Here is a 27,833-nt window from a genome sequence, read left to right on the forward strand (position 1 = left end):
CATGGCATCACCACACTGGTGCTTTGAACCTCTATTTTTGTTTTTGAGACAGGGTCTCTCTATGTAGTTTTAGTTGTTCTGAAGCTTGCTGTGGAACAGGCTGGTCTTCAAATCACAGACATCCTCCAGCCTCTGCCAGATTAAAGGTGAGGGCCACCCTGTCTGGCTTACGTGATAGCTACTTCTAATCCACATTTGGTTTACTGAGAACCAACACTGTCCCCCTAGGCTGCTTGGGTCTTTTTAGTTCCTTAACTGGCTTGGCTTCAGTATCAAAGTTCTCCCCAGTTGGCCTTCGCCATCATATTCTCTAGAGATATATGTCAAGTGCTAAATGTGAAGAGCTTTTAAATACATGTAAATAATAATTTAAAACTTAAATATTAATTTAAAATTTAAAAAACATGTTGAGGCTGGGTGTAGCTCAACACTAGAGCTCTTACTACCTAGGTCACATATGGCCTTGGGTTTAATCATAGCCCCCTCTTCCAGGGGAAAAGGATACTAAACAGAGGACATTAGAACATGAGGACTAGAATGCTAAAATCACAGCCTGGACACACATGTAAATTGGTACAAAACACTTTGAGAGCACGTATCCACTGAAGTGTCAACATATGAACACACTAGAACTTTAGAGACTCATGGGACTTCTACAGAAACGCCTACAGACAGTCACCAAAATATTTGTGACAGAGTCTTCATAGAAGCACTATTCCCAACAGCCAACAAACAAAAAATAGGAAACCACTCAATGCTTATCAACCACAGGATAGATAAATGCTACTATAGTCATCCATTGGTACAACGTGCCTCAATGAGAATAAACAACACCGAATTATATCATCTCATTAAAAGTTTCCATTTATATATAGTTTGAAAACAGGCTAAGTGAGACAGGGCAGTGCCTGGAAAGGAGCATGATGGGACTTTGGGCGGCTAGTTCTGTGCTCGAACTGGATGCTGAATACACAGGTGTGTTCAGTCGGTACATTGAGCTGTAGACAGGGTTTCTTTTTCTTTCTTTCTTGGTGGTAAGAATCAAACTCAGGAGCTCCTGCATGCTAGGCAACTCTACCCCTGAACTAATACCCGCTAGACTCTAAGCTGTATATTGCGCTGGCCAGCCATCAGAATCTCTGGGGATCTTCTCTCTGCCTCCTGGGTAGGTCTCTGTGAGTTTGAGGCCAGTCTGTTCTACATAGTGATCTTCAGAACATCGAGGATTCCATGGAGAGCCCCTGTCTGAAAACACACACACACACACACACACACACACACACACACACACACACACAGAGAGAGAGAGAGAGAGAGAGAGAGAGAGAGAGAGATCCCACTTTATGTAAGTGCTGGAGATCCAAACTCAGGTTCTGTTGTTTTGTGACAAGCACTTTACTGATCATCCTCTTCCCAGCCCTGTATAATTTTAACAGTGTGCTACTTTACTGTGGACTGGAGAGATGGCTCGATGGTTAAGAGCACTGGATGCTGTTCCAGAGGACTGGAGTTCAAGTCTCAGCATCCACATAGCAGTTCACAATCATCTGTAACTCCAGTGCCCGGAGGTCTGAAGCCTTCTTCTGGCCTCCACTGGCACCAGGCATGCATATGGTACACAGACTTATGTGCTGGCAAACCACACATACGCTTTAGAAATTCCATGAGAATTCTACAGAAATGCCTACAGATGTTCAGAAAAATGCTTGTAGCAGAGTGTTCATAGAAGCATGTAAAATAAAAATAAAATTGAGAAAAATACATCAATAAAACTTTGAGGTCTAGGGTTGGGGATTTAGCTCAGTGGTAGAGCACTTGCCTAGCAAGCACAAGGCCCTGGGTTCGATCCTCAGCTCCACATACCAAAAAAAAAAAAACAAAAAACAAAAAACAAAAAACAAACAAACAAAAAAACACTTAGAGGTCTAGAAATTTGCTTAATGTGGGAGGGCCTGGGTTTGAGATGCTTGTGACAAAGTGAGTTAAAGGTGCTTTGCTACCACACCTGATGATCTGAGTTTGTGCCACAGAATAGAAGGAGAGAGCTGACTCGTGCACGTTGTGCTCCGGCCTCCACATGTCCTGGATGTCGTGCACACAGGTGCAGAAGGGAAGAAAAACAGAAGTGGGTTTTTATAAGGTTTTCTTGTTTGGGGACAGAAATTTACACTGTACCCCAGGCTAGCCTCGAACTTGTCATGATCCTCCTTCCTCTGCTTTTATGAGTGCCAGGATTCTAGGCATAAGCCATCTCAGGCAGCTTGACTTCATCAGGTTTAATGCTTTATTTATTACTAGTTTATTTATTGAGACAAGGTCTCTCTATGTAACTCTGATTGTCCTGTAACTCGAAATATAGACCAGGCTAGACTCAAAACTCAGAGAGATCCGCTTCCCTCTTCCCCTCTGCCTCTTGAGTACTGGGATTAAAGGTGTGCAAAGTACACACAGCAGCAGAAGGTTGTAAGGCATGGTAGCTGATAAGCTGCTCATCCTGGATGGATGTGGTGTCAAATACATTCCCAATTACGGTCCCTTGGCCAAGTAGTGGGTACTACACCGCACAGGCCTTCCACTGTATTACCCCATCACTATAACTAATAAATCTACATCCTATTCCAAAAGGTTGATTGCATAGAATTATACATTTTACATAATTAAAGATATACATCCAGATCATCCTCCTATAAATTGATGAATAAGCCTGCCAGGGAAGCCATCCTTTATCTTGGTCCCTTTCTTATGGAGACGGGGAACAGTTCCTTCTAAACAGTTATCTTGTTCTCAGTCATTATCTCTCTTTAGATGTGGGTGATGAGTTTCTTTTAGTCTACTTGACACAGCTAGGGTCAACTGGGAAGTGGGAACCTGAGCTGAGAGAAATGTTTCCATAAGACTGTGAGTAAGTCTGTGGGACATTTGTCTTGATTGATCATCGATGTGAAAGGGTACAGCCTGTTGTGGAATTTTAGTTTAACTATGTAAAGATGTGCTGCATTTGTTTACCTTGCCTACACAAGACACCTGGTTGATCTACTAAGAAGCTAAATGACCAATAGCTAGGCAGGAGGGTATAGGCGGGACTTCTGGGCAGAGAGAGTAAGTAGGAAGTGGAATCTAGGCTTGACAGAGACAGAGGGAGACCGGGAGATGCCAGGGGCCAGACAGATAGACAGACACAGAGGAAGCAGAAAAGTAGGACAAACAGAATAAAAGAAAGGTAAAACGTCCCAGGCAAAATGTAGATGTGTAGAAACAAGTTAAATTAAGTTATAAAAGCTAGTGGGACAAGCCTAAGCTAAAGGCTGATCTTTTATGATTAATAAGAAGTTTCAGTGTCATTATTTGGGAATGGGCTGGTGGGACAGAGAAAGAGCTCAGCTACAGCAGCCCACCGTGGGGGGTGTCACCCTTGGGCATGTGGTCCTCCATTGTATAAAAAAAGCAAGCTGAGCAAGTAATGGGGGGCATGATAGAAAGCAGAAATCCTCTGTGTTTTTTATTTTTAATTATTTCATTAAAAAATTAAGCTGGGCGGTGGTGGTGAATGCCTTTAATCCCAGCACTTGGGAGGCAGAGGCAGAGGCAGAGGCAGGGGCATCTTCTCTGTGAGTTTAAGTCCAGCCTGGTCTAGAAAGCAAGTTTCAGGACAGCCAGGACTGTTATACAGAGAAACCCTGTCTCAAATATCAACCAAAAATTTAATCAGATATATTCATTTTATTTTGTGTGTTTTGCATAGATGTATGTATGTGCACAACATGAGTGCAGACTGCAGAGGTCAGAAAGTAAACAGATCTCCTGGAAATGGAGTTAGGATGGTTGTAAATCACCATGTGGGTGCTGGGAACTGAACCTCTGCAAGAGCAGCCAGTGCTCTTAACCTCTGTGCCATCTCTCCAGCCCTCCTCTGTGGGTTTTTTTTGTTTGTTTGTTTGATTGGTTGGTTGTTGTTTTTGTTTTTGTTTTTTTGAGACAGGGTTTCTCTGTGTAGTTTTAGTGCCTGTCCTGGATCTCACTCTATAAACCAGGCTGGCCTCAAACTCACAGAGATCTGCCTGGCTCTGCCTCAAGAGTGCTGGGAGTAAAGGCAAGCACCACCACCACCTGGCTTCCTCTGTGATTTTTTTGATTTTTGGTTTGGGTTTTTGTTTTGCTTTGTTTTTTAATTTATTTTATGTGCATTGGTGTGAAAGGTGTCAGATCCCCGGGAACTGGAGTTACAGACAGTTGTGAGCTGCCATGTGGGTGTTGGGAATTGAACTCAAGGACCTCTGTAAGAGCAGTCAGTGCTCTTAACCACTGAGCCATCTTTCCAGCCCTCCTCTGTGATTTTTGATTCAAACCCTGACTTTCCTTTATTATGGATTGTCAGCTGTAAGATAAAATAAACCCTTTTCTCACAGCAACAGAAAGCAAACTAATACGATACAGTGTGTGTGTGTGTGTGTGTGTCCCCTCAGTGCTAAGGACTGAACCTGGAGCCCTGCACACGGCAGGTAACCAGCATCCCCAGATCTACAGCACTTGGTGTTATGTTGTTCTTTAGTCTCTTTTCATCATTACATTTATGTATCTATTTAAATAGATACATGTTGTTGTGTATCCCCGTATCTGGGGTTTTCCTTTTTTCATTATGTGCATTGGTGTTTTGCCTGCATGTATGTCTGTGTGAGGGTGTCAGATCCCGTGGAACAAGAGTTGCAGACAGTCTTGAGCTGCCATGTGGGTGCTGGGAATTGAACCCGGGTCCTCTGGACGGGCAGTTGGTGCTCTTAACTGCTGAGCCATCTCCCCAGCCCCGTCCATATCTATGTTTGTATACACATGAATGTGAAAGTCAGAGAACAACGTTTGGAAGCTGGTCTCTCCTTCTACCAGGCGGTTTCCAGGGATCAAACTCAGCCAATCAGTCATCCGTCCTTCCGTGTCATGTGTGCCCCCCCCCCCCCCCCTAGCAAGTACCTTTACCAGCTGAGCCATCTTACTGGTCCCCTGGTATGTTGCTTTGTTTTGTTTAAACAGGGTTGTAGCTGGAAGTTTCTCTGTGTTGTCGTCCCCCATCTTGCAGCCGCTTATAAAATAATCACCCAAAGGCTTATATTAATTACAAACTGTGTGGCCTATGGCTTCAGCTTCTTGCTAGCTAGCTCTTTTATCTTAAATTAATCCATTCCTATTAATCTATATGTTGTCACAAGGCCATGGCATTACTGGTCTGCTCCTTGGGCAGTGGGCTGGCATCTCTCCCGACTCCACCCTTCTTCGTCACCTAACCTTATCCTGCCCTGCCACAGGCCAATGCCGCTTTATTTATTATCCACTGGGAGCCACACATATTCACAGCGTACAGAAAGGCATCCCACAGCACAGTGTTTCCTGTATGTATGGAAGATTAGCCTTGAGTTCCGTATGTAGCCAAGGATAGCCTTGAATTTTGATCATCCTGCCTCTGACTCAGGTTTATGGCTGGGCACCAAAGCAGGGCTTGTGCACACATTCTACTAACTCACCTACATCCCCAGCCCAGAGCAACCTTGTAAAGATAGTAAAAATGAGGTTCAAGTAAGGTAGCTTGTTTTATGGTAGATAGTTTCATAAACCACATCTGTGACCTAAAATAAGGTTCCCGTCTTGCAGTCGGGACTCTTTACCCACTCCTCAATCATCTTGCTGGCTATAACATGCTCAGCTCCATCACAGATGGGAAGCTAGGCTGGAAGCTCTTGTGCATAGGCATTCCGAAAAGTCTGAAGAGATGGCTCAGCAGCTAAAAATACTTGGTGCTCTTGCAGAAGACCTGGACTCAGTTCCCAGCACCCACATCTGTCTACTCTAGTGCTAGAGGGTCCAGCTCCCTCTTCTGGCCTCCTTTGCATCAGGCACACAAGGAGGTACACAAACATACAGGCAGGCAAAACACTTACACACATAAACAAAATTTAAAAATAAACCCTGGAAACTCAGTGGCTTTAAAACTATTAAACTAGGCCGGGCATGGTGGCGCACACCTTTGATCCCAGCACTCAAGAACTGGAGAGATGGCTCAGCCATTAAAAGCTAGGCTCACAACCAAAAAATATTAGTAAATCCCAACACTCAGGAGGCAGATGCAGGTGGATCTCTGTGAGTTCGAGGCCAGCCTAGTCTACAGAGTGAGCTCCAGGACAGCCAAGGCTACACAGAGAAACACAGTCTTGACAAACAAACAACAACAAAAATTAAACTAATATATGAGAGAAGAATAAATTTCCAAAAATTAAACTATTTTTAAAAAAGAAAGAGGCTAAAGCCAAATGGTGGTGGCGCATGCCTTTAATCCCAGCACCCAAGAGGCAGAGGCAGGTGGATCTCTATGATTTCAAGGCCAGATTAATCTACATAATAAGTTCTAGGACAGCTAGGACTCTGTAGAGAGACCTTGTCTCAAAAAGAGGGGTGGGGTGGGGCTGGAGAGTTGGATTGTGGTTAAGAGCACTGATATTCTTGAGAGGATCTGGGTTGGATTTCAAGCACCCTCAACAAAAAGAAAAAGAAAGAAAAGAAAAAGAAAGAAAAGAAAAGAGAGGCAGCCAGACATTGTGCACATCTTTAATGTCAGCACTTGAAAGGCAGAGGCAGGTGGATCTCTCAGTTGGAGACTGGCCCGGTCTACATGGTGGGTTCCAGGACAGCCAGTGCTACACAAAGAATCCTGTTGCTGAAGAAAGAATGAGTGAATGAATAAAAGCAAAGGAGACAGGAACACTGACTGAGTCCCAGCTTATGGATAGCAGGTGCTTGGGAAACATGTGCTGAATACGTGAATAAATGCTTACTGTCCTTAGACCCAAAGGGACACCTACTGAGGAGAAAAAAAGAAAGCAAAACAAAGCAGCAGCAGCAGCAGCAGCAGCAGCAGCCCTCACTGCAAAACACCACATTTCAAGCAGGAAAACAGGACTGGTTTCCAGGCTCTGGCAGGAGCGGCTGGGGCCCTGTGCTGTGAGAACCACATTGCGTTTTATTCACATGGGGCTCAGGCAGGAAAAGATCAAAACCCAGTTTGAGAACTTGAGAGTCACCCTGGGGCTCTGTGGTTTGGGAACAGTAAGGTCAGCTTGAAGGCTGCATTGTGTCACTCTTTCCATTCCATACTCTGCAGGGTCCCCACTTGGCTGGTAAACTCAGCGCAGATTCCTCTTTCTTGCAGGGTGGCACAGGGGCCTGGAGGGGTGGCATGTAAAGAGAGTACTCAGCGTTGGCAGTAAGTGGCTGAGTCCTACCTGGTCCAGCCTAGGTGGGAAGGTGGACTGCCCAGGAGTCCTCGGTTCCCTGGGAGATGGGTATTAGTGGCACAACCCTCCCACCCTCCCTGCTAATCCGGGCAGTTTCAGTTCATCTGCGGCATATACTGTACGGTTTCTTCCTGCCTTTGCCTACAAGGATGTTAGCTGAGTCTTGGTTGTGGGAAACTTTCTGAGTAGGTAACACAAGTCATATAGTATAGCGGGAAGAGTAAGCTGACTCCCACCAGCTGGGTCCCAGGGCCCTGTTTGTAGATTCTTGTGTATTGATGTTGGGTTTTAAAAGAAAGATCAGTTTCTTTGGGAAAGTAAGGGCTAGATGCAATATAGTCAGATGCTTAGCTGGGCAGGACCTAAAGACACCTGTCCTGGTGTCACAGGCCAGACAGACTCTGGACAGCCTGGAACACAGGGCTCTGACCCAGGCCTGCCCCAACCTTGGGTAAAGTCCCTGAACACCTGGAAGGCCTGTGTCTAGTAGGCTACTCTGTTAGCTGTGTGCGCTCTTGTTTCCAGCTCCCAACCTTTGGCTTTTTAAAAATAGATTCTCAGGGATGGAGAGATGGCTCTGCACTAGAGAGCATGGACTGCTCTTCCAGTTACTCCAGACTGATTCCCAGTACCCACCTGGTGCTTCACAACCCTCTAACTCTAGCCCCAGGGGACCAAATGCTCTCTCTGGCCTCCATGGCATCAGGTACTCAGTGCACAGACATGATACAAGCAAAACACCCATACATATAATAAAATAATTTTCAAAATTGCTTGTAACTGCCAAGTCATTTCACCAGCACATAACAATAATTTTAAAGTATTTTTCATAAAAAAACAATAAGTTCTCAGCCAGGCAGTGGTAGTGCACGCCTTTAATTCCATCACCTGGGAGGCAGAAGCAGGTCAATCTCTGTGAATTTGAGGCCAGCCTGGGCTACAGAGCAAGTTCTAGGACAGGCTCCAAAAAGTTCTCAGGGGCTGGGAAGATAGCTAATCAGTTGAAAGCACTTGCTATTCTTGCCGAGGATCCCAGCTTGGTTCCCAATACCCACATGGCAGACCACTATTAGAGAGATACAATGTCTTCTTCTGGCCTCCAAGGGCACCAGGCATGCACATGTTACACATACATGCAATCACTCACTCATATACATAAAATAAAATTAAAAAAAAAAAAAGAAAAGAAAAAAGAAGTTCTCATGGAGCCCACTCTGGCCCTGAGCTCACCTGGTAGCCAATGAAGACCTTGAATTTCTTCTGATTGTCCTAAGTCCACCTCCTAAACTCCGGGGTTAGAGGTAAGTGCCATCCCAGAAGCCTCTCTTTCCTCCTGCTGCTGGGGATTGAAGAATGGGAATCTACCTGTGTTAGGTGTTGGGCACACCCTCCACCCTTGAGCTACATCCCAAGCTGTGTGCATGAGAGAGAGACAGAGACAGAGAGACAGAGACAGAGACAGAGAGACAAAGAGAGACAGAGACAGACAGAGAGAGAATACCAGGTGTCTGCCCTCACTTTCCTCCTTGTTTGAGGCAGGGTCTCTCTTGTCTGCTGCTGTGCTGTGAACTCCAAGCTACCTGACTCTTGGGTTTCCAGGGTTAGCCTGTCTCATGGCTCCACAGGAGTGTTGAAATTGCAGACTTGTGCTTGTGCTGTGAGGTTCTAGGGATCCAGGCTTAGTTCATCAGGCTTGCATAGCAAGGACTTTTAGCTGCTGAGCCTCCTCCTCCTCCTTTTCTCCTTCTCCTTCTCCCAGGCTGGCCTCGAACTCACAGAGATCCACCTGCATCTGCCTCTTGAGCGCTGGGATTAAAGGCGCGAGTCACCACTGCCTGGTGTTTTTTAAAACTAAAAAAAAAAAAAAAAAAAAAAAAAAAAAGATTTATTTGTATTTTATGTGTATAAGTGTTTTGCCTGCATGTATCTCTACAAGCCACATGCATATATTGCCTGAGGAGGCCAGAAGAGGGCATCAGTTCCCCTGGAACTGGAGTTGTGATCCATCAAGTGGATGCTAGAAATCCAACCCTGGACCTCTAGAAGAGCAGCCAGTGCTCTTAGTCACTAGGCCATCTCTCCAGCCTGTTCTTGTTTTTTTAAAACAGTGTGACTCATACCTGCTAGACCAGTCTGAAGGATTAAATATAATATGTAAGGTACCCAATGTTTTTAGGCTTTTGAAGATCTTGGGTATCATCCTGCCTACAGAGTATTTTAGAGGAAGCTGGGTGATAGATATGGGAATTCCAAAAACACCCAACACAAGGACTTTAGCAAAAGATTTCAGCTTCTGGTGCACCCATTTCCTGTCTGAGTCAAGAGTCTCTGCCAGGATGTTCTACAGGCCAGAACTGTTCCTTCACAAACAGGATTCTGTAACAGTAGCATTACTACAGCCAGATTTGTCTCCCAGTCACCATTATCCACCCCCTGCATCTCACTATGTTGCCTCAAATGATCCTCTGTCTCAGTTCCTGAGTTAGGACTACAGGTTCATACCACTGTGCCCAGCTCTACCCATGTCCCCTTACAATCTGTTTGAAATGTGAACAGTCTCCTCTGGAACATATCAAAGGCACCTTGCTGGCTCCACTCCTGTGACTCTTGTCCCAGGCCCAGCCACTTCCCAGGGGCCACCTGCACCTATACTCTTCATCTGGAGACTTCAATGGCCTGTCTTCCTATTACTACTCTATTTCTTCTTCTTCTTCTTCTTCTTCTTCTTCTTCTTCTTCTTCTTCTTCTTCTTCTTCTTCTTCTTCTTCTTCTTCTTCTTCCTCCCCTCCTCCTCCTCCTTCTACTCCTTCTCTTCCTCCTTCTTCTTCTTCTCCTTCTCTTTCTCCTCCTTCTCCTTCTCCTCCTTCTCCTCCTTCTCCTTCTCCTCCTCCTCCTCCTCCTCCTCCTCCTTCTCCTCCTCCTTCTCCTCCTCCTCCTCCTCCTCCTTCTCCTTCTCCTTCTTCTTCTTCTCCTCCTCCTCCTTCTCCTCCTCCTCCTTCTCCTCCTCCTCCTCCTCCTCCTTCTCCTCCTTCTCCTCCTTCTCCTCCTCCTCCTCCTTCTTCTCCTTCTCCTCCTTCTCCTCCTCCTCCTCCTTCTACTCCTTCTCCTTCTCCTCCTCCTCCTCCTCCTCCTCCTCCTCCTCCTCCTCCTCCTTCTTCTTCTTCTTCTTCTTCTTCTTCTTCTACTACTAAGTTTTTTGAGACTGAGTTTCTCTTTGTATCTTTGGAGACTGTCCTGGAACTCACTCTGTAGACCAGGCTGGGCTCGAACTCACAGAGATCCGCCTGCTTCTGCCTCCCGAGTGCTGGGATTAAAAGCATGCATCACCACCCCCTGGTTCTGTTACTTTTATCTTTCCTCCCTCCCTTCCTTCCCTTTCTCTCTCTCTTTTTATTAATATGTTTATTTATTAAAATTTTTTTCATTTTACATGCCATCCCCAGTTCCCCCTCCCTCCCCTTCTCCTGCCTCCTCACTTCCCTCCAACTCTACCCCCATCCACTCCTCAGAGTGGGTAAGGCCTCCCATAGTAGTCAACAAAGTCTGGCATATCAAGCTGAAGGAGAGCCTAGCCCCTCCCCATTGTATCAAGGTTGAGCAAGGTATCCCACCACAGGGAATGGGCTCCAAAAAGCCAGTTCAAGTCCTGGTACTGCTGCCGGGGACCCCACAAACAGATCAAGCCACACAACTGTCACCCACATTCAGCGGGCCTAGTTCGGGCTCATTCAGGTTTCCAAGCTGTCAGTCCAGAGTCAGTGAGCTCCAACTAGCACCGGTCAGATGTCTCTGTGGGGGTTTCTCCATCATGATCTTGATCCCTTCTTCTTCTTCTTCTCCTTCTTCTTCTTCTTCTTCTTCTTCTTCTTCTTCTTCTTCTTCCTCCTCCTCCTCCTCCTCCTCCTCCTCCCCCTCCCCCTCCCCCTCCCCCTCCCCCTCCCCTCCTCCTCCTCCTCTTCCTCCTCCCCCTCCTCCTCCCCCTCCTCCTATGCTGAACGCCGTTTATTGAAGGAGGAGGAGGTCTTAAACACAGGCTGACCGCATCTTCCCTTTTTCTTTTCTTTTCTTTTTTTTTTTTAAAGCAGGGTCTCACTCTGTTGCCTGTTTTTTGTTTTGCTTTGTTTAGTTAGAGACAGGGTCTCATCATATAGACCATGGTGGCCTCCGACTCACAGAGATCTACCTGCCTCTGCCTCCCAAGTGCTGGGATTAAACCACCCCCAGTCCTTATCTCTGCTTTTTGCTTCTCAAATCCCAGGTACTTCTCTAAGACCTAAACGTTCAGGGTTTTTTGTTTGTTTTCTCCTAAGATGCCCCCTTGGTTCTTCTATTCTGTTCTTTCCCGTTCCATCCTGTTCCATCTCATTCCTTGTCTAGTTCATTCCCATCTCCCCCTCAATCTCAGCTCTCATTAGCTCAAGGCAGAAGCTACATGTCGCTCCCTTGCCCTGTGCCGCCACTCAGCTCTCTTGGGCTATATATAGCCCAGCTGTGCCTTAGATTATGTGCAGAGTTTCAAGACACCGCCCCCTTCCCCCAACCGGCTCCACTTCAACATAACAGGGACGATGCCCATGAAGCTTCCAGTTAGGAAGAGGTAGCCCAAAAGTGTGAGCGGGGCAGGAGGAGGTTCACACAGCCCGGGACAATCTTCCCATCTGTTGTCAGGAATTTTTCAGTCTGCAACCCATTTCCTGCCACTTGCTCATCCTGGAGGAAGAGGAACAGGCAGTGCCCCAGAAGTGCTAACCCCTGGATGCGGGCTGTTTCCACAGAGGAGGGTGGAGTCTCAGATCTAGGGGCTTAACAAAATATTCAGAGTGATCCATGTAGTGTATGGGCAGGTTGATTTTGCGTCCGACGCTGGCCTATAGACACTGTACACATAGTCTATCTGTCTGTATATTTAAGTTAGGCCCCTCTAAGGCAGATTTTATTAATATGACCTGATTTGGAAGAAAAAGAAGGTTCAGTAAGCAAATTACTAACATAGAAATGCTTACATGGAAACAATTATTAAACACTTGGCATATTAACAAAAATGATGCTGTCATAATTTTATCTTATCTGTTTACTAAAACAGGACACTGCAGAAACTTGTTAGTTGAAGTTTTACTGTACGTCCTCAGGTCCCCTACCCCTTTAGTGCTGGGGACCAAACCCAGGGCCCTGGATGCTAGACAGGTGCTGTTCAAAAGTCTTCCAAGTTTTTGAAATAAAAAGGCAACTTTATTTCTTCTATCTCAAGACTTCCCCTGCAGTATATTAAAGTTAGTCCTGGGCAGTGAAATTTGATTTGAGGGATAGTTACAAGTTTGGTTTTCTCTATTGCATACTGTGACTTTGTATAAGTCATTCAATGGAGCCTCAGTTTTTCTTTTCTCTTTTTGGTTTTTCTAGACAAGGTTTCTCTGTATAGCCCTGGGTGTCCTGGAACTCCCTCTGTAGACCAGGCTGGCCTCAAACTCACGGATATCTGCCTGCCTTTGCCTCCCAAATGCTGGGATTAAAGGTTTGTACCACCATGCCTGGCTCGGACCCTCAGTTTTTAATCTATGAAATGGGAGTAATAATAGTTTCTGTCTCAGAGTTTTTTGGCTAACAGCCTGGGCTCCTGAAGCCCTAACAAGCTAGCTTCAGCAACTTGTTCTGCTATGCTTATTAAAGAGATGAATAATGGCTAGACATGGTGGCACATGCCTTTAATACCAGCACTGGAGAGGCAGAGGCAGGCAGATCTGTGGACCTGAGGCCAGCCTGATCTAATAGCAAGTTCCAGGCCAGTGAGACCCCATCTAAGCACAAACAAGAAAGGAAATTTACTCAACATGGTCATGCTGAGAAAAGGGGCTATAAAGAGGTCCAGTGACCCCTACAGCCATCTTTGTGCATTGAAATGAGCCTTCAGTCTGGATGGCGGGTAAGGAGACTGCATCATTAAGCGGTCCTGGGGAAGGTGTGGTGGTCCAGCTTGTCATTCACCTGTCCTTGTTTAGCTCATGTCTGTCCTGCAAGACATGTTATCAGATTGGATAACATTTCTTCCGCAGGTAAGTTCCTCCTCTATCCAGACCAGGGCTTTAGACTTCCCCTTCCTCCACCATGGGACTCCTGAGAAATCTTAATTCTTTGGAGTCCATTGTTTCAATAGTTCAATAGCAAAGGGAGCAGCCCTTCTGCTTGTGCATGTGTGTGTTAGAGTGTGTGTGGGTGCACACTTGCCACTGTGTGCATGTGTGTGTGTTAGAGTGTGTGTGGGTGCACACTTGCCACTGTGTGCATGTGTGTGTGTTAGAGTGTGTGTGTGTGCACACTTGCCACTGTGTGCATGTGTGTGTGTTAGTGTGTATGTGTGTGCACACTTGCCACTGTGTACATGTGTGTGTGTTAGAGTGTATGTGGGTGCACACTTGCCACTGTGTGCATGTGTGTGTTAGAGTGTGTGTGCACACTTGCCACTGTGTACATGTGTGTGTGTTAGTGTGTGTGTGTGTGCACACTTGCCACTGTGTACATGTGTGTGTGTTAGAGTGTGTGTGGGTGCACACTTGCCACTGTGTGCATGTGTGTGTTAGAGTGTGTGTGTGCACACTTGCCACTGTGTACATGTGTGTGTTAGAGTGTGTGTGTGCACACTTGCCACTGTGTGCATGTGTATGTGTTAGAGTGTGTGTGTGTGTGCACACTTGCCACTGTGTGCATGTGTGTGTGTGTGCACATTTGCCACTGTGTGCATGTGTGTGTGTGTTAGAGTGTGTGTGTGTGCACACTTGCCACTGTGTGCATGTGTGTGTTAGAGTGTGTGGGTGCACACTTGCCACTGTGTGGATGTGTGTATGTGTTAGAATGTGTGGGTGCACACTTGCCACTGTGCACAGGTGTATGTAGAAGCCAGAAGTTGATGTCAGGTATCCCAGGTATTGGTGGAACTGAACTCTGAACTAAATATGTCCTTTCACTAGCTGGCTTTGTAGTTCACACTTTAATCCAGCACTCAAGAAGACAGAGAGAGATCTCTGAGTTCAAAGCCAACCTGATCTACATAACAAATTCCAGGCTAGCCTGGGCTACATAGTGACATCCTGTCTCAAACCCCAAAACTCAAGCCAGGTGGGTGATGGCGCACACCTTTAATCCCAGCACTCAGGAGGCAGAGGCAGGCAGATCTCTGTGAGTTCGAGGCCAGCCTGGGCTACAGAGTCAGTTCCAGGAAAGGTGCAAAGCTACACAGAGAAACCCTGTCTCGAAAAACCAAACAACAACAACAACAACAACAACAACAAAACCTCCTTTTAAGATATGACTCAGTGAGTAAAAGTGCTTGCCACCAAGCCTGACAAGAGTTTCATCCCCAGAACCCATGTAAAAGCTGGAGGGAAAGAATTGACTCTCTGACCACCACATATGCACCATGGCATGTACATGCCTGCACACAGGCATCACATATTTACTCACATAATAGTAATGATTTTTTTAAAAGACTTATTTATTATGTATACAATGCCCTGCCTGCATGTATGCCTGCAGGCCAGAAGAGGGCGCCAGATCTCATTACAGATGGTTGTGAGCCATCATGTAGTTACTGGGAATTGAACTCAGGACCTCTGGAAGAACAGCAAGTGCCCTTAACCTCTGAGCCATCTCCCCTGCCCAATAGTAATGATTTTTAAGGTTTCAGCAGTGTGCTGGTACATGCCTTTAATCCCAGCACTTTACTTCAGCAGGGGCAGTTGGAGCACTCTGAGTTCAAGGCAAGCCTGGACATAGCAAATTCCAGGCCAGCTAGGGTGCCATAGTAAGACCACTTAAATTTTTTTTTTTATTTATTTATTTATTTATTTATTTATTTATTTATTTATTTATTTATTTATTTATTTATTTATTTATTTTTGAGCTGAGGACTGAACCCAGGGACCCAGGGCCTTGCGCTTGCTAGGCAAGCGCTCTACTACTGAGCTAAATCCCCAACCCCCACTTAAATTTTTTTTTTTGGTTGTGTGTGCACACATGTATATAAATGAGTATATACCAGTGGCATTGGATCTCCTAGAGTTGGAGTTTCAGGCAGTCTTCAGTTACCACACATGGTTGCTGAGATCCAAACTCAAAATCTTGACCACTTTCCAGCAAAATAATTTATTTTTAGGTACATGTGTATGTGAGGGGCTACGTGTATTTGTGTGTACCACATATAAACCTTGTGTCTGCAGAGGTCAGGAGGTACAAGGACCCCTAGAACTGAAGTTACAGGCAGTTGTGAACCGCCATGTGGGTTTTCTGCAAAAGCAAGTTATCTTAACCAATGAACCATTTGTCCCTGTTTTAAAAAGATTTGAATTTGATGACAATCCCTGTCCTGTCTTATTCAGACATTTCCTGCATGAGGGGAAGAGTATACCTCGCATCTCTTGAGAACTCAGGCCAGCATGGGGACATGGAGAGGCAGCACAGAAGTGTGTGAATGACTGAGAGGAGCGTTCTCATGGACACGGGGGATATGCGAAGGCCCTGGGGATTTGCTGTGACCTTGAGCCTGTTCATAGAGCAGTGAGTGTCAGGGAGAGAAAAGAGGGACATCAGCTGCTGGACACATTTCCAGTGCTGAAAAGACTCCTCTGGGGAACACACAAAAGCTTGCATGCACAGAGGCCGAGTGATGGACAGAAGGAAGGAAGGCCTGGGAGGGAGGGGGACCCTCCACAGTGCGTCCTGACCTGTCCCCACCGGGCTTAAAAACAGCTGCTTCTTCGTAGTCAGGGATGCCAGGATGGACCATCAAGAAAGGGTTTCAGATTAGCCAGCCCCCTGGGGGCAGCCAGCCATGGGACCACAGATCATGACACCACTATTTATTAGCTGTGTATCTTTGGATAAGTAATTGGATGTCTGGGAAGCATAGTTCCTTCCTCTGTGACAGGTCTGAAACACAAACACCTTGTATAGACAGAATCATACTCATGTTAAGTCAGGTGACAGCCATGAGACCAGAGTGAGCATCCTTCCAGCTGTTCCACACTCCTGAGAAAGTCCTTGACTCTGGCTGGGCGGCGGTGGCACTTGTCTTTGATCCCAGCACTTGGGAGGCAGAGGCAGGTGGATCTGAGTCGGAGACCACCCTGGCACACATTATGAGTCCCACACCAGCCGAGGCTATATAGTGAGACCCTGTCTTAGACAACAAAAAAGACTCCTTGATCCCCCAGCCCCTCACAACTGGAGCTGAACCTAGGGCTTCCCACTTGGTAAACGTGTTTTCTGCTGAGCTATACTCTAAGTTCTACTCAACTTTTTTTTCTTTCTTTTTTTGGTTTTTCGAGACAGAGTTTCTCTGTGTAGTTTTTGGTGCCTGTCTTGAATCTCACTCTGTAGACCAGGCTGGCCTTGAACTCACAGAGATCAGCTTGCCTTTGGCTCCTGCATGCTGGGATTAAAGGTGTTCGCCACCACTGCCCTTCTGTTTTACTTTTTTGATACATGTTGCCCTGGCTGGCATGGAACTCACAGCAGTTCACGGGCTTCTGCCTCCTAAGAGCTGGCATTAAGGGGTGCACCAATGCACCTACTTCTTGTCTTGAGACAGTCTTGCTAAGTTGTTCAGGCTAGTCATGAACTCAACTCTGGAGCCCAGGCTGGCTTTGAGTGCACAATCCTTTCCTCAGTTTCCTAACTAGCTTAGTACAGGCTTGGTTCAAAAAGAGACCAAGGCTAAGACTAGGAAAGTCCTACAACTGAAGTCTCTTACTTCACATTGCTTGTAGAGTATTTGAAACAATCCACCCTGGGGCGGGACCCAGGAGCCTTGTCCACTGTTGTTTCCCCAGTTCTCCACAGCAGCGTTTACACGTGTGCAGATGGGCTCACATCAGGTCTAACCTCACTTTGCTGCATCTGGAGCTCAGCAGATGGGTGTGTGTGTGTGTGTGTGTGTGTGTGTGTGTGTGTGTGTAAGACTGATGTCCTGTTCTCTCCTCCCCACTTTCATGACTTCAAAGACACTGCTTCCCTGACCCCATAGTGACAACTCTGGCATCGGCTTTGGGTTGATTCAAAGCAGCAGATACTGAGCGCTGGTCTGGCTCTTCATTCTCCATATTCTAGCCATCTGTCTCTTAGGGTAAGCACGGGCATGCTGGAGACTCAGGGGCTACCAGGAAGAGCTGGCTCAGGCAGTCTTTGTCTTGTGGTTGGATTCAGAGGGTAGCCTACTGGTTGAAGCCCTCCTCTGAGGACAGGCACTTCAGCTGTGATCAGAGCAGACATTTTTTAGGAGTTTACAAGATCAGGATGAGGTAGTAATAGGTTGGTGAACAGTTTGAGGACCAGAATTTTTTCCTTTAGTTTTGAGGTGTAAAATACATCCATGTCCCATCCTTGACATCTGGTCCAGTGGCTCAGTTAACCAGTGTTGCATCTGTTGGGAAGAGCTCGGGCTCCCTAGAGTCAGCTCTTGCTCTGTAGCTCCCTTAGGAGCAACTGTCAACAGATCCAAGACTAAAGGGGCCCCAAGATTCAAAGACTGCTCCAGTCTACTCTGGGGTTTCCAGCTGTTTTTCTTGGCCAGATGATCACACCCATTGGGATGCAGATAGGGATCAGGGAACAGGAAGCAGAACACTGAAGTCAGATGAATTAGAGAGGAGGCAGATCAGATGTTAAGGAGGACATGAAAGTAGACGGCCCAAACACCGGACAGAGAACACCCAGAGGGGCATCTTTTCAAGTGCAGGCTGTGCTGGGCATGGTAAGGTCCTAGTAGGTAATCCTCCTTTCCCCTGGAGACTAACAATCAGAATCCTTATTGTAGACTACCTCCTTCTAGGGCTGGGCTGAAGCCTAGGCACACAGTGGCTAATATCTGGACCTGAGATCATGTCTGCCAACAAGGGCTGGTGGGTGCCACCTGAAGGTGAGGACAACCTGTCTGAGAAGTTCCTAAGGAAGACCAGGGAGTCTCCACTGGTGCCTATAGGTGAGTTGGGGAAGAACAGGGTTGGGGTAGATGCCTCCTCTGTGGGACTTCAAGTCTCTCTGTCCTCTTAAAGAATGAGGCAATGGTCAGAAACTCAAGCGGTCCACTCACTGCACAAGGAACAAATTCTTACCATACAATGAAGGTGTCTGACGGGTGGTGGTAGCTGACTGAATGCAAAGTACATGGGGTGCTAACAGCAGGATAGGGGTCTGCACTGTGATCTGGGGTCGTCCCAAGGTTTCCCTTCCAGGCTCTAAAATGAGAGCCTGTACAAAGAGGTGCAACCCAAGAGTGGGTGGAGCAGCTCAGTCGGGGGTGGGGGTGGTAGTCATGACAACAAACTGCCTGCATATGGGGAAGGGGCATCATGAGGGTCACAGGCACTTAGAAGAACACCAGAGAGGAAACTCAATATTCCAAACTCAGATGCATCAAAGAATCTGCTGCTGGGTGGTGGCGGCACGCCCCTTTGATCCTAGCACTTGGAAGGCAGAGGTGGGTGATCTCTGTGAGTTCGAGGTTAGCCTGGTCTACAGAGCAAGTTTCAGGACAGCCAGGGCTACAAAGAGAAACCCTGTCTTGAAAAGCTTAAACCAAAAAAAAAAAAGAAAAAAAAAAAAAAGAAAAAAAAAAGTCTGCTTAGCTCCCAACCTGCAGGCCCAGAAGGGGCTAAGGGACCTTGGACTTGGACATAGGCCCAGTGATTCCACTGTCTGCCCACAGGCATAGGAGGCTGCCTGGTGGTAGCAGCGTACAGGATTTACCGGCTGAAGGCTCGAGGTTCCACCAAGCTGTCCATACATCTGATTCATACCCGAGTGGCAGCACAGGCATGTGCTGTGGGTGCAATCATGCTCGGTAAGCAGCATGGTGGGGGTCAGAGGGAGAAGAGGGACAGAGTATCCTCAGCTGGTTCAAAGTTCAAGTCCCTGCTGCCCACAGTCCTTGATGAATCCCTGCGCTGAGGCCTTTTCAGGGTTCCCCACTGGTCACCGTTGCTGGGTAATGGGACAGTTCAAAGACAGCCTGCTTCATGAATTTTCCAGAGGTGAGAATCAGGAAGCAGCAGCAGCTACTTGTGAACTGACTATGGGCTACTCCCTTTCACTGGGCCTCAGTCTCCCCACGTATAAGAACCACCTCTGGCTAGTCCACTCAGCAGGCTGCTTTGGACAGAACAGTCATCAAAGTGCCTGGATGTCGGGCAGGTGTTGGGGTCTGTGGCACACAGATGAGCAGGGAAGCTGGGTCTCAAGGGCTCGAAGGGTGGGGAGGATTCAGTACTTCTCCTCCTTCCTCACGCAGGTGCCATGTACACAATGTACAGAGATTATATGAAGAGAGTGTCAGAGGATCCTGACAAGTAGGACTCCTGAGGTGGCAGGATGGCCCAATTCCCCAGCGGTCTCTATATGTGCCTAATAAAGCCATGTTGAAGAAAGTGAAGTGTCTTACTGGTGAGCAGAGGCTGGAGGATGGCCAGTACAATGGGTGGGAACCGAAGGGCTCTGGCCCCAACTCAAGGGGGAGAGACTCAAGGTACAGCCGTCTCACTGCACCTTGGAGGACAGACCTCAGTTCCCAGGGTCCCAGCCATTCCTGTACCACCTCATGTCTAGCCAGAAGCAGGCTGGAACGGGAATGGGAAAGTGGGGGCTGGGAAGGGGCCCTGAGGCTCATGGGAACACTGAATCAGATACAGGCATTCCTTCCACCACGGGCTGCTTCCCTAGGGACCCAGTCGGGAAGGCAGCTGCAGCTGGGAGCAGAGGCAGTAATGCCCATGGGAAATCACATACCCAGAATATAAGTGCTCAGATTAGACAGGCAGAGACTGGGGTAAGGGTGAACGAAAGCAGCAACCAAGGCAGAGGTCAGAATGTTCTGTTCATTTACAAACCATGGCTAAGGTTGGACTTGCAAAAAATAAAAATTCCATGTAAATCCTGAAGACAGGCCCCTGGGGTTAAACACTTTCATCCTGTTCTTGTTCTTCTTCCCTGGGCCCAAGCTCCTCTGTTCCCTGGGAATGGAGCCAGGCAGAGACCATAGAAGGATCCAGGAGGCCAGATGCCCCTTCCTCACTGGGACACAGGCATGGAGGTTCTGTGTTGTTCAGAGGGGCCCATAGCAGTTCCCAGATGCTCACAGCATGAAGGCCCAATTACACAGGTCTCAGCTTAAGTCCAGAGCTGTAGGCATTGCAGGGAGCAGGAGCTGCCAGCCCCAGCACTCACATGGGGTAATTGAGTACAACGTCCTGTTTGGCGAGCTCTAGCAACATAGGATCATCGAAGAACTTGCTGATGCTCACGTCTTCACTCAGGCCCTGTGGAGAATGGAGTCAGACACTAGGGTGAGCTCCTCAGGAGGGGTAACTGAGCATAGGGGCATCCAGACCTGTGCCTGAGGGGGAGGAAGGCTGGTCAAGACTGTCTGAGAACTTGTGCCTTTAAGGTACTGTGGCAGCTCCTCTGTTTCCTTTGGGTCCTAGGTCAGCTTACCCAAGGGACTGACCTTTCCAAAAAGCAGTACACTACCCTCCCAGAGGACGAAAGACCACACATAACTCCCATGGAGACCCTGGGGGTTGAGGGATGACAATGGTTTAAAGAACACATACCTTCCTACGACGGGTTTTGATCATGAACTCCCGGGCCAGGTGAGGAGCTGGCTGGGGCTCCAAAGGGCGGATGACAATGCTCTTGTCCAGAGGATCACCAGGCACAATCTAGAACGCAATGAGATTCAGGTAGTCAAGGCAGCTTCCCAGAGGATTCAGACCCAGAAGCAGGAACCTTCTCCAGGGCTGTGGAAGATCCTAGAGAACATCCTGGACAGAAGGGGAACTGGCAAGGAGGGTAGTCTGCTGACCTGGGAGGCCAAGTTGGCCAGGTTTCCTCACCTGCCAATGGTGGAAGACAGACAGGGAAAAGGCCTGCCCCTGGGTATGAGTGCGGAGATCAGTCTCAAAGCCGAAAGAGTCGATCGCTGGGATGAAAGCTTTGATGGTGTAGAGAGGGGAGCCTGGGATGGGTGCATCCTGAGTCACATGCCCCCTGAGGGAGGAAGACAAAAGCCAGGGCCTTAGTTGTACACAGCCCTCATGGCAAGGGGCAATGGGTCTTCTGGCCTCTCTGTGTATCTCAGCCCAGCACCATTAAAGATGGATAGAACATGCTCTGCAGAGGGAACTGGCTTGGGGCTCTTAGCAGAAGCCACAGGAACAGCTACCTCTGGAGAGGGGGAAAGGGCAGGGATACTGAAGAGATGGGACCCTATGGACAACCCCATCACTTCTTCATTTTAGAACTCTCCCAGGAGTGGGGGAGGGGAAGAAGAAGAAATCACAGCCACTGCCTATGGTAAAGCTAGGGCCTGCCTCAGTTCTCTCCTACTTCCTTGTGGAGAACAAGCTTGGTGGGCTTCTGGAGTGGGAGGTGAGGAGAGCAATCGCTGGGGCTACCTCCTCCCCCCCTCAGCAGCAAAGGGACTTCCTGCTCTCAAGTACCCTCCCTAACAACAGGCTGCTCACCTGCGCCTGGCCAGGACTGTGTAAACAGCAGACACACAGTCTGCAGGGGCCTGGACCTCTACGAAGTAGTAAGGCTCCATCAGACGAGGAGTGGCCTGCAACAGAGCAAGACAGGGCTCAGTGTGAGGAAGACAGAGTAGGACATAAAGGGTTTCTGGACCTTCTGTGGCCTCTGCCTGGTCCTCCACTTAATTTTCTGTTCAGGGAAGCAGACAGTTCCCTACAGCTCCACTCACCATGAGGAAGGCAGAGTAGACTACCCGCCTGGCTGTGGGGATGATCTGGCCTCCACCCCGATGGAGGGGTTCCTGGGCAACCACTGCATCCAGGATCTTGAACTTGACATTCCGAATCACTGAAAAGGAAATGGGAGAGCTGGGGCTCGTCACAGTGGCATGGCAGGACAGCAGGGTAACTTGCTACACTGAGGCCACAGTGCAGCCGCCCAAAGATCACAGAGCTTCCTTACAAGTTTATATGTTGATTCTGAACAGTTGTTTCCTGGACACAGACTGTTCTAGAAATTGCACCTGGTCCCACGCAGTCTAGCATCACAAACCACTCCAACCTGATTACCCTGTGTATCTCTACTCAACACACCAAAGACAGGTTCTACTCAGGAATTAAGAGCAAAATTACTTTTCCTACTGGGTCCCAAAGACGGGAAGCCCATCCATATCTCATCACCTGGGAATGGAGTCAGGAGGTTGCTGGAGGACTTACATTCATCGCAGAGTGGTCCCTCCCTAGTTCCCCACTGGAAACCTTGAACAATGCTGTCCTTTACTGAGCCAAGAAGTGCCTTGTCCACCTGCACAGAAATATCAGGCCTCCTTAGCAGTCTGCTAACAATAGGCACCGAATTTAGAAGGAGGAGAAAAGCATGGCTGTGAGAAGCCACTCTTCGAACAGGGAAGAGGACCCTGCAGCTTCTTCAATCAAGGACGAACACTTTGCAGGTCTCCCAGCCTTCCACCAGTTTTCTCTACCTCTGAGGGCAATGTGTCGTCCACTAGGATGTTTGGTCCTGTAGCATCAGGACCAAAGGCCCAGATGGAACGGGCAGCCAGCAGATCCCAGTCATACTTTGTTTGGAAGAACTCTCCCAGCTTTTTCCTGGAAGAAAGAGGAGAAAGTGGCTCCTGAGGCCATAGATCCTTCCTTTCTGGAAGACAGTAACCCACTCTGCCCATATCATATCCAGGACAACAGCAAAGAAGGATGGATGGCGTCAAGGGACCAGGAAGGAAGTCGTAGTGTGAACTCTGGAAGCAGCGCCCTGTCTAACCTGTTCCAGGTGATCTGGACCACTTCATTCTCTATGTCCTCAGCCAGGCCCTTCTCAAGAGGCTCAGCAATCATGGTGATCTTGTTCCTGGTCAGAAAGGACAGGAGCAGTGAGAACGTGTCACAGGATGAGCAGGGCAACAACACAGCCCTCTTGAGAGTTCCAGAAATGGAAGACTTAGAGGCACCGGGAAGCAAAGCCCCTTTTGTTTTTAAATGTATATGAGGAGTTTTGCTTGCATTTATGCACAGGTACCACATGTGTGCAGTGTTCAAAGGAGCCAGACAGGGTGTTAGATGCCCTGGCCTGGGACTGTGAGCCATCATGTATGTGCTGGAAATAAAACTCTGGTCCTTCTGCAAGAGCAACAAGTACTCTTAACCACTGAGCCGCGTCACTAGCCATTCTGTGTGCTTTCTTGAAAAGTAAGGCTGGGGATGGAGAGCGTAGCCTGGCAGTACAGCATGCTTTTAGCATGTATGAGGAGCTAGGCTCCACTTCCAGCACCCACTGAAAAAGAAAAAGCAGCCAGGTGGCGGTGGCACACTCCTTTAGTCCCAGCACTTTGGAGGCAGAGGCAGGTGGATCTCTGTGAGTTCGAGGACAGCCTGGTCTATAGAGCAAGATCCAGGACAGCCAGGGCTACATAGAGAAACTCCGTCTCAAAAAACAAAAGAAACACCCAAAATACAAACAAACAAATAAAACCAGTTAATACGCAGGGCAGATTTTCCAAAGCTGACATGGCAGCTAGGAAATTCTGAGGAAGGAATGAATGTCAGAGCAGAAAGGGCCGCAGTCTGGAGTAAAGTCATGTATCTAAGCAGCCCCACCCCATCTCAGGAAGTCTCTACTGCTACAAAAGCTGTGGTTGGGGTAGGGTGAAGTGGGAGAGGATGAGATTGTCAGTTCCAGGTACCAAGTACAGCGTTTCCAGCTCCAATGGTTTTCTCTTTTTTCTTCTCCCCCAGACAAGGTCATCCATTTAGCCCCAGATAGCTTCGACCTTACTATATAGACAGAGCTGGCCTTGAGCTTGCACAATTCTCCTAGATTTAAACCTCTGTGCCTGGGTTTTGTTGTTGTTTGTTTTGAGACAGGGGCTCACTATGTAGTTCTGACCATGGAGCTCTGTATGTAGAGATCTTACCACATCTGTTTAAAGGTGTGTATACGCCCCCCCCCCTTTTATATAAAGAATCTCACATGGCTCAGGCTACCCTCAAATTTGCTACATGGTTGAGGCTGGCCTAGAACTCCTGATCCTCCCACCGCTACCTCCCAAGTGTAGTGGATAGTCATCCCAGCATTGGCCTGGAAGTTCCAACCCCCACTGAGGCTTCGGTAATGGCCACGCCCACAAGGCAGGGCGGAGGAGGAAGCTGAAGACCAAGGATAGGGAGGAGGTCTCTCTCTTGGTTCCGGGACCCTGGACACTGGAGGTAGACCGAGCAGAGTTCTCCAGAGAACACCGCCGGACTGTGCTATACCTTTGCCAGACCCTGCAACCTACCCCTTCATTTGTAAGTACCCCACAAAATAAACCTCCCTTTTAACTACGTGGAGTGGCCTTAATAATTTCGCCAATACCCAAGTAATGAGATTTGCAGGCATGTGCCACACCTAGCTTCTTCCTTTGAGGATTTGTGTGTGTGTACATGCACATGTGTGTGCAGGCTGATGTTGGGTGTCTTCCTTTCCACATACTCCCACCTTTTTTTTTGAGATAAACACAATGAGTTCCAGGTCAGCCTGAGCTGCAGCGTGAGACTCCGTTTTAAAAAGACAAGAAGAGTGTACAGAGCATTAATGGGCTTCTTCGTGGCCTCCTCCCACACGTCACTGTACTTGTTCATGTGTTTCCTGGCGCTCCCCTGCCTCCACCTCTGCTTACTTCTTATTGGGGGTTTCCGCAAAGCACTTGAGGGAGGATGTCTCTACCACTGTCTCACAGAATGTCACAACTGGGTCAGCCACCTAGGCAATGAGAAAAAAAATCAAGGTAAAACTGAGTTTTGTTGGAAGGACAGAGTTCTACCTGGGGAATTCTGAAGCATCCTTGCCCTTCCTCTGCATAAGCCCCTAAGCGGCTCTACAAAGTAGGCTAAACTACCACACTACCACCAAAGAGCTGGGGAGTAGAGAAACTGCTTCCGAGTCAGGAGTCAATGGGGGTTCAAAACTAGGCTCTAAAAATAGGGCTTTAATCATGGTCCAAGAAAGTTTCTGACACCTGTTAGACACTGAATAACCCCTGGGGCATGACAGAAACAGTGTGAGACCCCTGAGCACCTGCTCCATCCTCAAGGCACAGCCCCCGAGGAGAGGTGTTTAAGAGGACACCTGCCCAGTAACACAGTGACACAGGACCTTGGAGAGATTATATCTTGACTGGGAGATAGAGCCATGCCACGTGTGGTTCAAGATGCTAGGTCAAGACCTGGTGATAAGCCCTGAGAGTCAGCTCTCCCTTTCCATGACACTACCCACTCTGAGCCAATCATTAGGTAGTTCTTTTCCTAATGAAGGGACAAGAATAACTGGCTTGGGAGCCTTGACTTTAAACACATGACACTGAAAATGACTTAGTAAACAGGGTAAACCCATTCTCTAGAATCTTCCTGACAAAGCAGCAGGAAGTGCTTTCTTCCAAAGGGTCCAGTGGGCATCCAGGGGCTGAGGGTCTGGCAACTTAGGCCATCCCTCTGGAACTAGAAGCCAGGCTAAGGGAAGAGGCACCTTTATGTCGATCTCTGAGTACATCTTCCGCAGATCGTGCATCACACAGTCCAGGTAGAGCTCCCCAGTGCCCAGGATCACATGCTCACCAGACTCTTCTACCTGAAACACAGTAGCCCCAGAATCATGGCCCTCACTCTCTTGTCTCGAACATAGCAGATATAAACAAAAATCAAGGCACTAGAGATGAAGATACCACAACTCTTTACCAGAAGCAGTGACCATTTCAGATTTTTTTTTGTTTCTGAGACAGGGTTTCTCTATGTAGCTTTTGGAGCCTGTCCTGGAACTCATTTTATAGACCAGGCTGGCCTCGAACTCACAGAGATTCACCTGCCTCTGCCTCTCAAATGCAAGATAGGGTTTCTTTGTGTTGCCCTGGCTGTCCTGTAACTTGCTCTGTAGACCAGGCTGGCCTCGAACGCACAGAAATCCTCCTGCCTCTGCTTCCTGAGTGCTGGGATTAATGGTGTGCATTTGGGAGGCAGAAGCAGGTGGATCTCTGTGAGTTCAAGGCCAGCATGGTCTATAGAGTGAGCTCCAGGATAGGCTCCAAAAGCTACACAAAGAAGGGGCTGGAGAGATGGCTCAGTGATTAAGAGCACTGACTGCTTTTCCAGAGGACTGGGGTTCAATTCTCAGCACTCACATGGCAGCACATGACTGTCTGTAACTCCAGTTTCAGGGACCTGACACCTTCACACAATGCACATGAAATAAATTTAAATAAATAAATCTTTTATATATATATATATATATATATATATATATATATATATATATATATATATATAAAGCTACACAAAGAAACCCTGTCTCAAAACAAAAATAACAACAAAAATCAATGGAGAGCTAGTTCAGTGGTCAAGCATTTTTTCTGCATGACTGAGACTTGGATTCAATCCTTAGCACCCTCTATACCCCACTCCACATTCCCCCAAAAAAGGGAAGAAAAAAAGCTGGGTGTGGTAGTATGCCTGTAACCCCAGTATTCAGGTGGCAGAGGCAGGAGATTCACCCTGACCTTGAGGTCAATTTGATTTGTATAGCTAGATCTAGGTCAACCTACACTGTTTAGTAAGAGTCTGTCCCCACCGGGCTGTGGTGGCGCACACCTTTAATCCCAGCACTCGGGAGGCAGAGCCAGGTGGAGTTCGAGGCTACAAAGTGAGTTCCAGGAAAGGCGCAAAGCTACACAGAGAAACCCTGTCTCAAAAAACAACCACTACAAAAAGTCTGTCCCCAAAATAAGAAAACAGGGGACAATACCTCCCTAATGAGTAGGTCCCTAAGACACCAGGACCATTTAGCACAGTGCTGCTGAGTATGTCGTCACTGACTTGATTCCTACCTTGGCCATCCAGGTTAAACTCCAACCTTATATCCAAAAACATAAGCTAACCCTTTAACTCTCCCTTCCTGCCTCTCAGAAATAGTTTGGTGGCAGGTTCAGAGTGTACAAGGATCAGCCACTTCTGTTTGTTTTAATTTTGTTATTATTTGTGTGGGTGTTTTGCCTGCATTTGTATGTGTGCACCACATGCATGCCTGGCACTTGTGGGGCCAGAAAGAGCTTCAGAGCCTTTGGAGCTGGAGTTATGGATGTTGATCAGCAGCCAATGCTCTCAACTGCTGAGCCACCTTTCCAGCTGTCTGTAGCCCACAGTGGCCTCCGACTCCCTGTGTAGCTGAGGTTGATCCTCAGCTTTTTACACCCTCCTGACTCCACCTTGCACATGTTGGGATTTCAGGGGTCCACTACCACACCTGGTTCTCATTCTTCTAGAGTGGTGTGCCTCTTAAGGAATAGTCAATCTAAAGTCACCTGAGGAAACAAACACACACACACACACACACACACACACACACACACACACTCTCTCTCTCTCTCTCTCTCTCTCTCTCTCTCTCTCTCTCTCTCTCTCTCGTTTTGTCTAGCCCTTAAATGGTAACAGGTGGGCACTGTCCATGAACCAGGCTGTGGGAAGCAACAGATCAGGAACACCTGCTGAGTGCCACATA

The 27,833-nt window shown here is 47.7% G+C and overlaps 2 protein-coding genes across 2 annotated transcripts in view; one reads left to right on the plus strand and one right to left on the minus strand.

Annotated features, from left to right (window-relative positions):
* The first annotated feature begins 17,755 nt into the window (after positions 1-17,755).
* Higd1b (HIG1 hypoxia inducible domain family member 1B) lies at positions 17,756-19,690 on the plus strand. The gene is made up of 4 exons (XM_036197118.1): positions 17,756-18,018; positions 18,097-18,246; positions 18,973-19,107; positions 19,555-19,690. The coding sequence occupies exons 2-4, from the start codon at positions 18,147-18,149 to the stop codon at positions 19,614-19,616; spliced, it is 297 nt and encodes a 98-aa protein (XP_036053011.1). The 5' UTR covers positions 17,756-18,018; positions 18,097-18,146; the 3' UTR covers positions 19,617-19,690.
* Positions 19,691-20,118: 428 nt separating this feature from the next.
* The window catches only part of Eftud2 (elongation factor Tu GTP binding domain containing 2), a 43,767-nt gene continuing 36,052 nt past the window's right edge, over positions 20,119-27,833 (minus strand). The window contains exons 19-28 of the mRNA XM_036196121.1: positions 25,812-25,913; positions 24,967-25,049; positions 23,073-23,159; positions 22,774-22,900; positions 22,508-22,595; positions 22,021-22,139; positions 21,785-21,879; positions 21,155-21,308; positions 20,873-20,980; positions 20,119-20,578 (exon numbers count right to left, since the gene is read on the minus strand). Of these exons, the coding sequence (XP_036052014.1) occupies positions 20,483-20,578; positions 20,873-20,980; positions 21,155-21,308; positions 21,785-21,879; positions 22,021-22,139; positions 22,508-22,595; positions 22,774-22,900; positions 23,073-23,159; positions 24,967-25,049; positions 25,812-25,913 (1,059 nt within the window). The 3' untranslated portion in view covers positions 20,119-20,482. The remainder of the gene's footprint in view (positions 20,579-20,872; positions 20,981-21,154; positions 21,309-21,784; positions 21,880-22,020; positions 22,140-22,507; positions 22,596-22,773; positions 22,901-23,072; positions 23,160-24,966; positions 25,050-25,811; positions 25,914-27,833) is intronic.

Source organism: Onychomys torridus, chromosome 8, assembly GCF_903995425.1.
Source record: "Onychomys torridus chromosome 8, mOncTor1.1, whole genome shotgun sequence".
Lineage (NCBI taxonomy): Eukaryota > Metazoa > Chordata > Mammalia > Rodentia > Cricetidae > Onychomys > Onychomys torridus.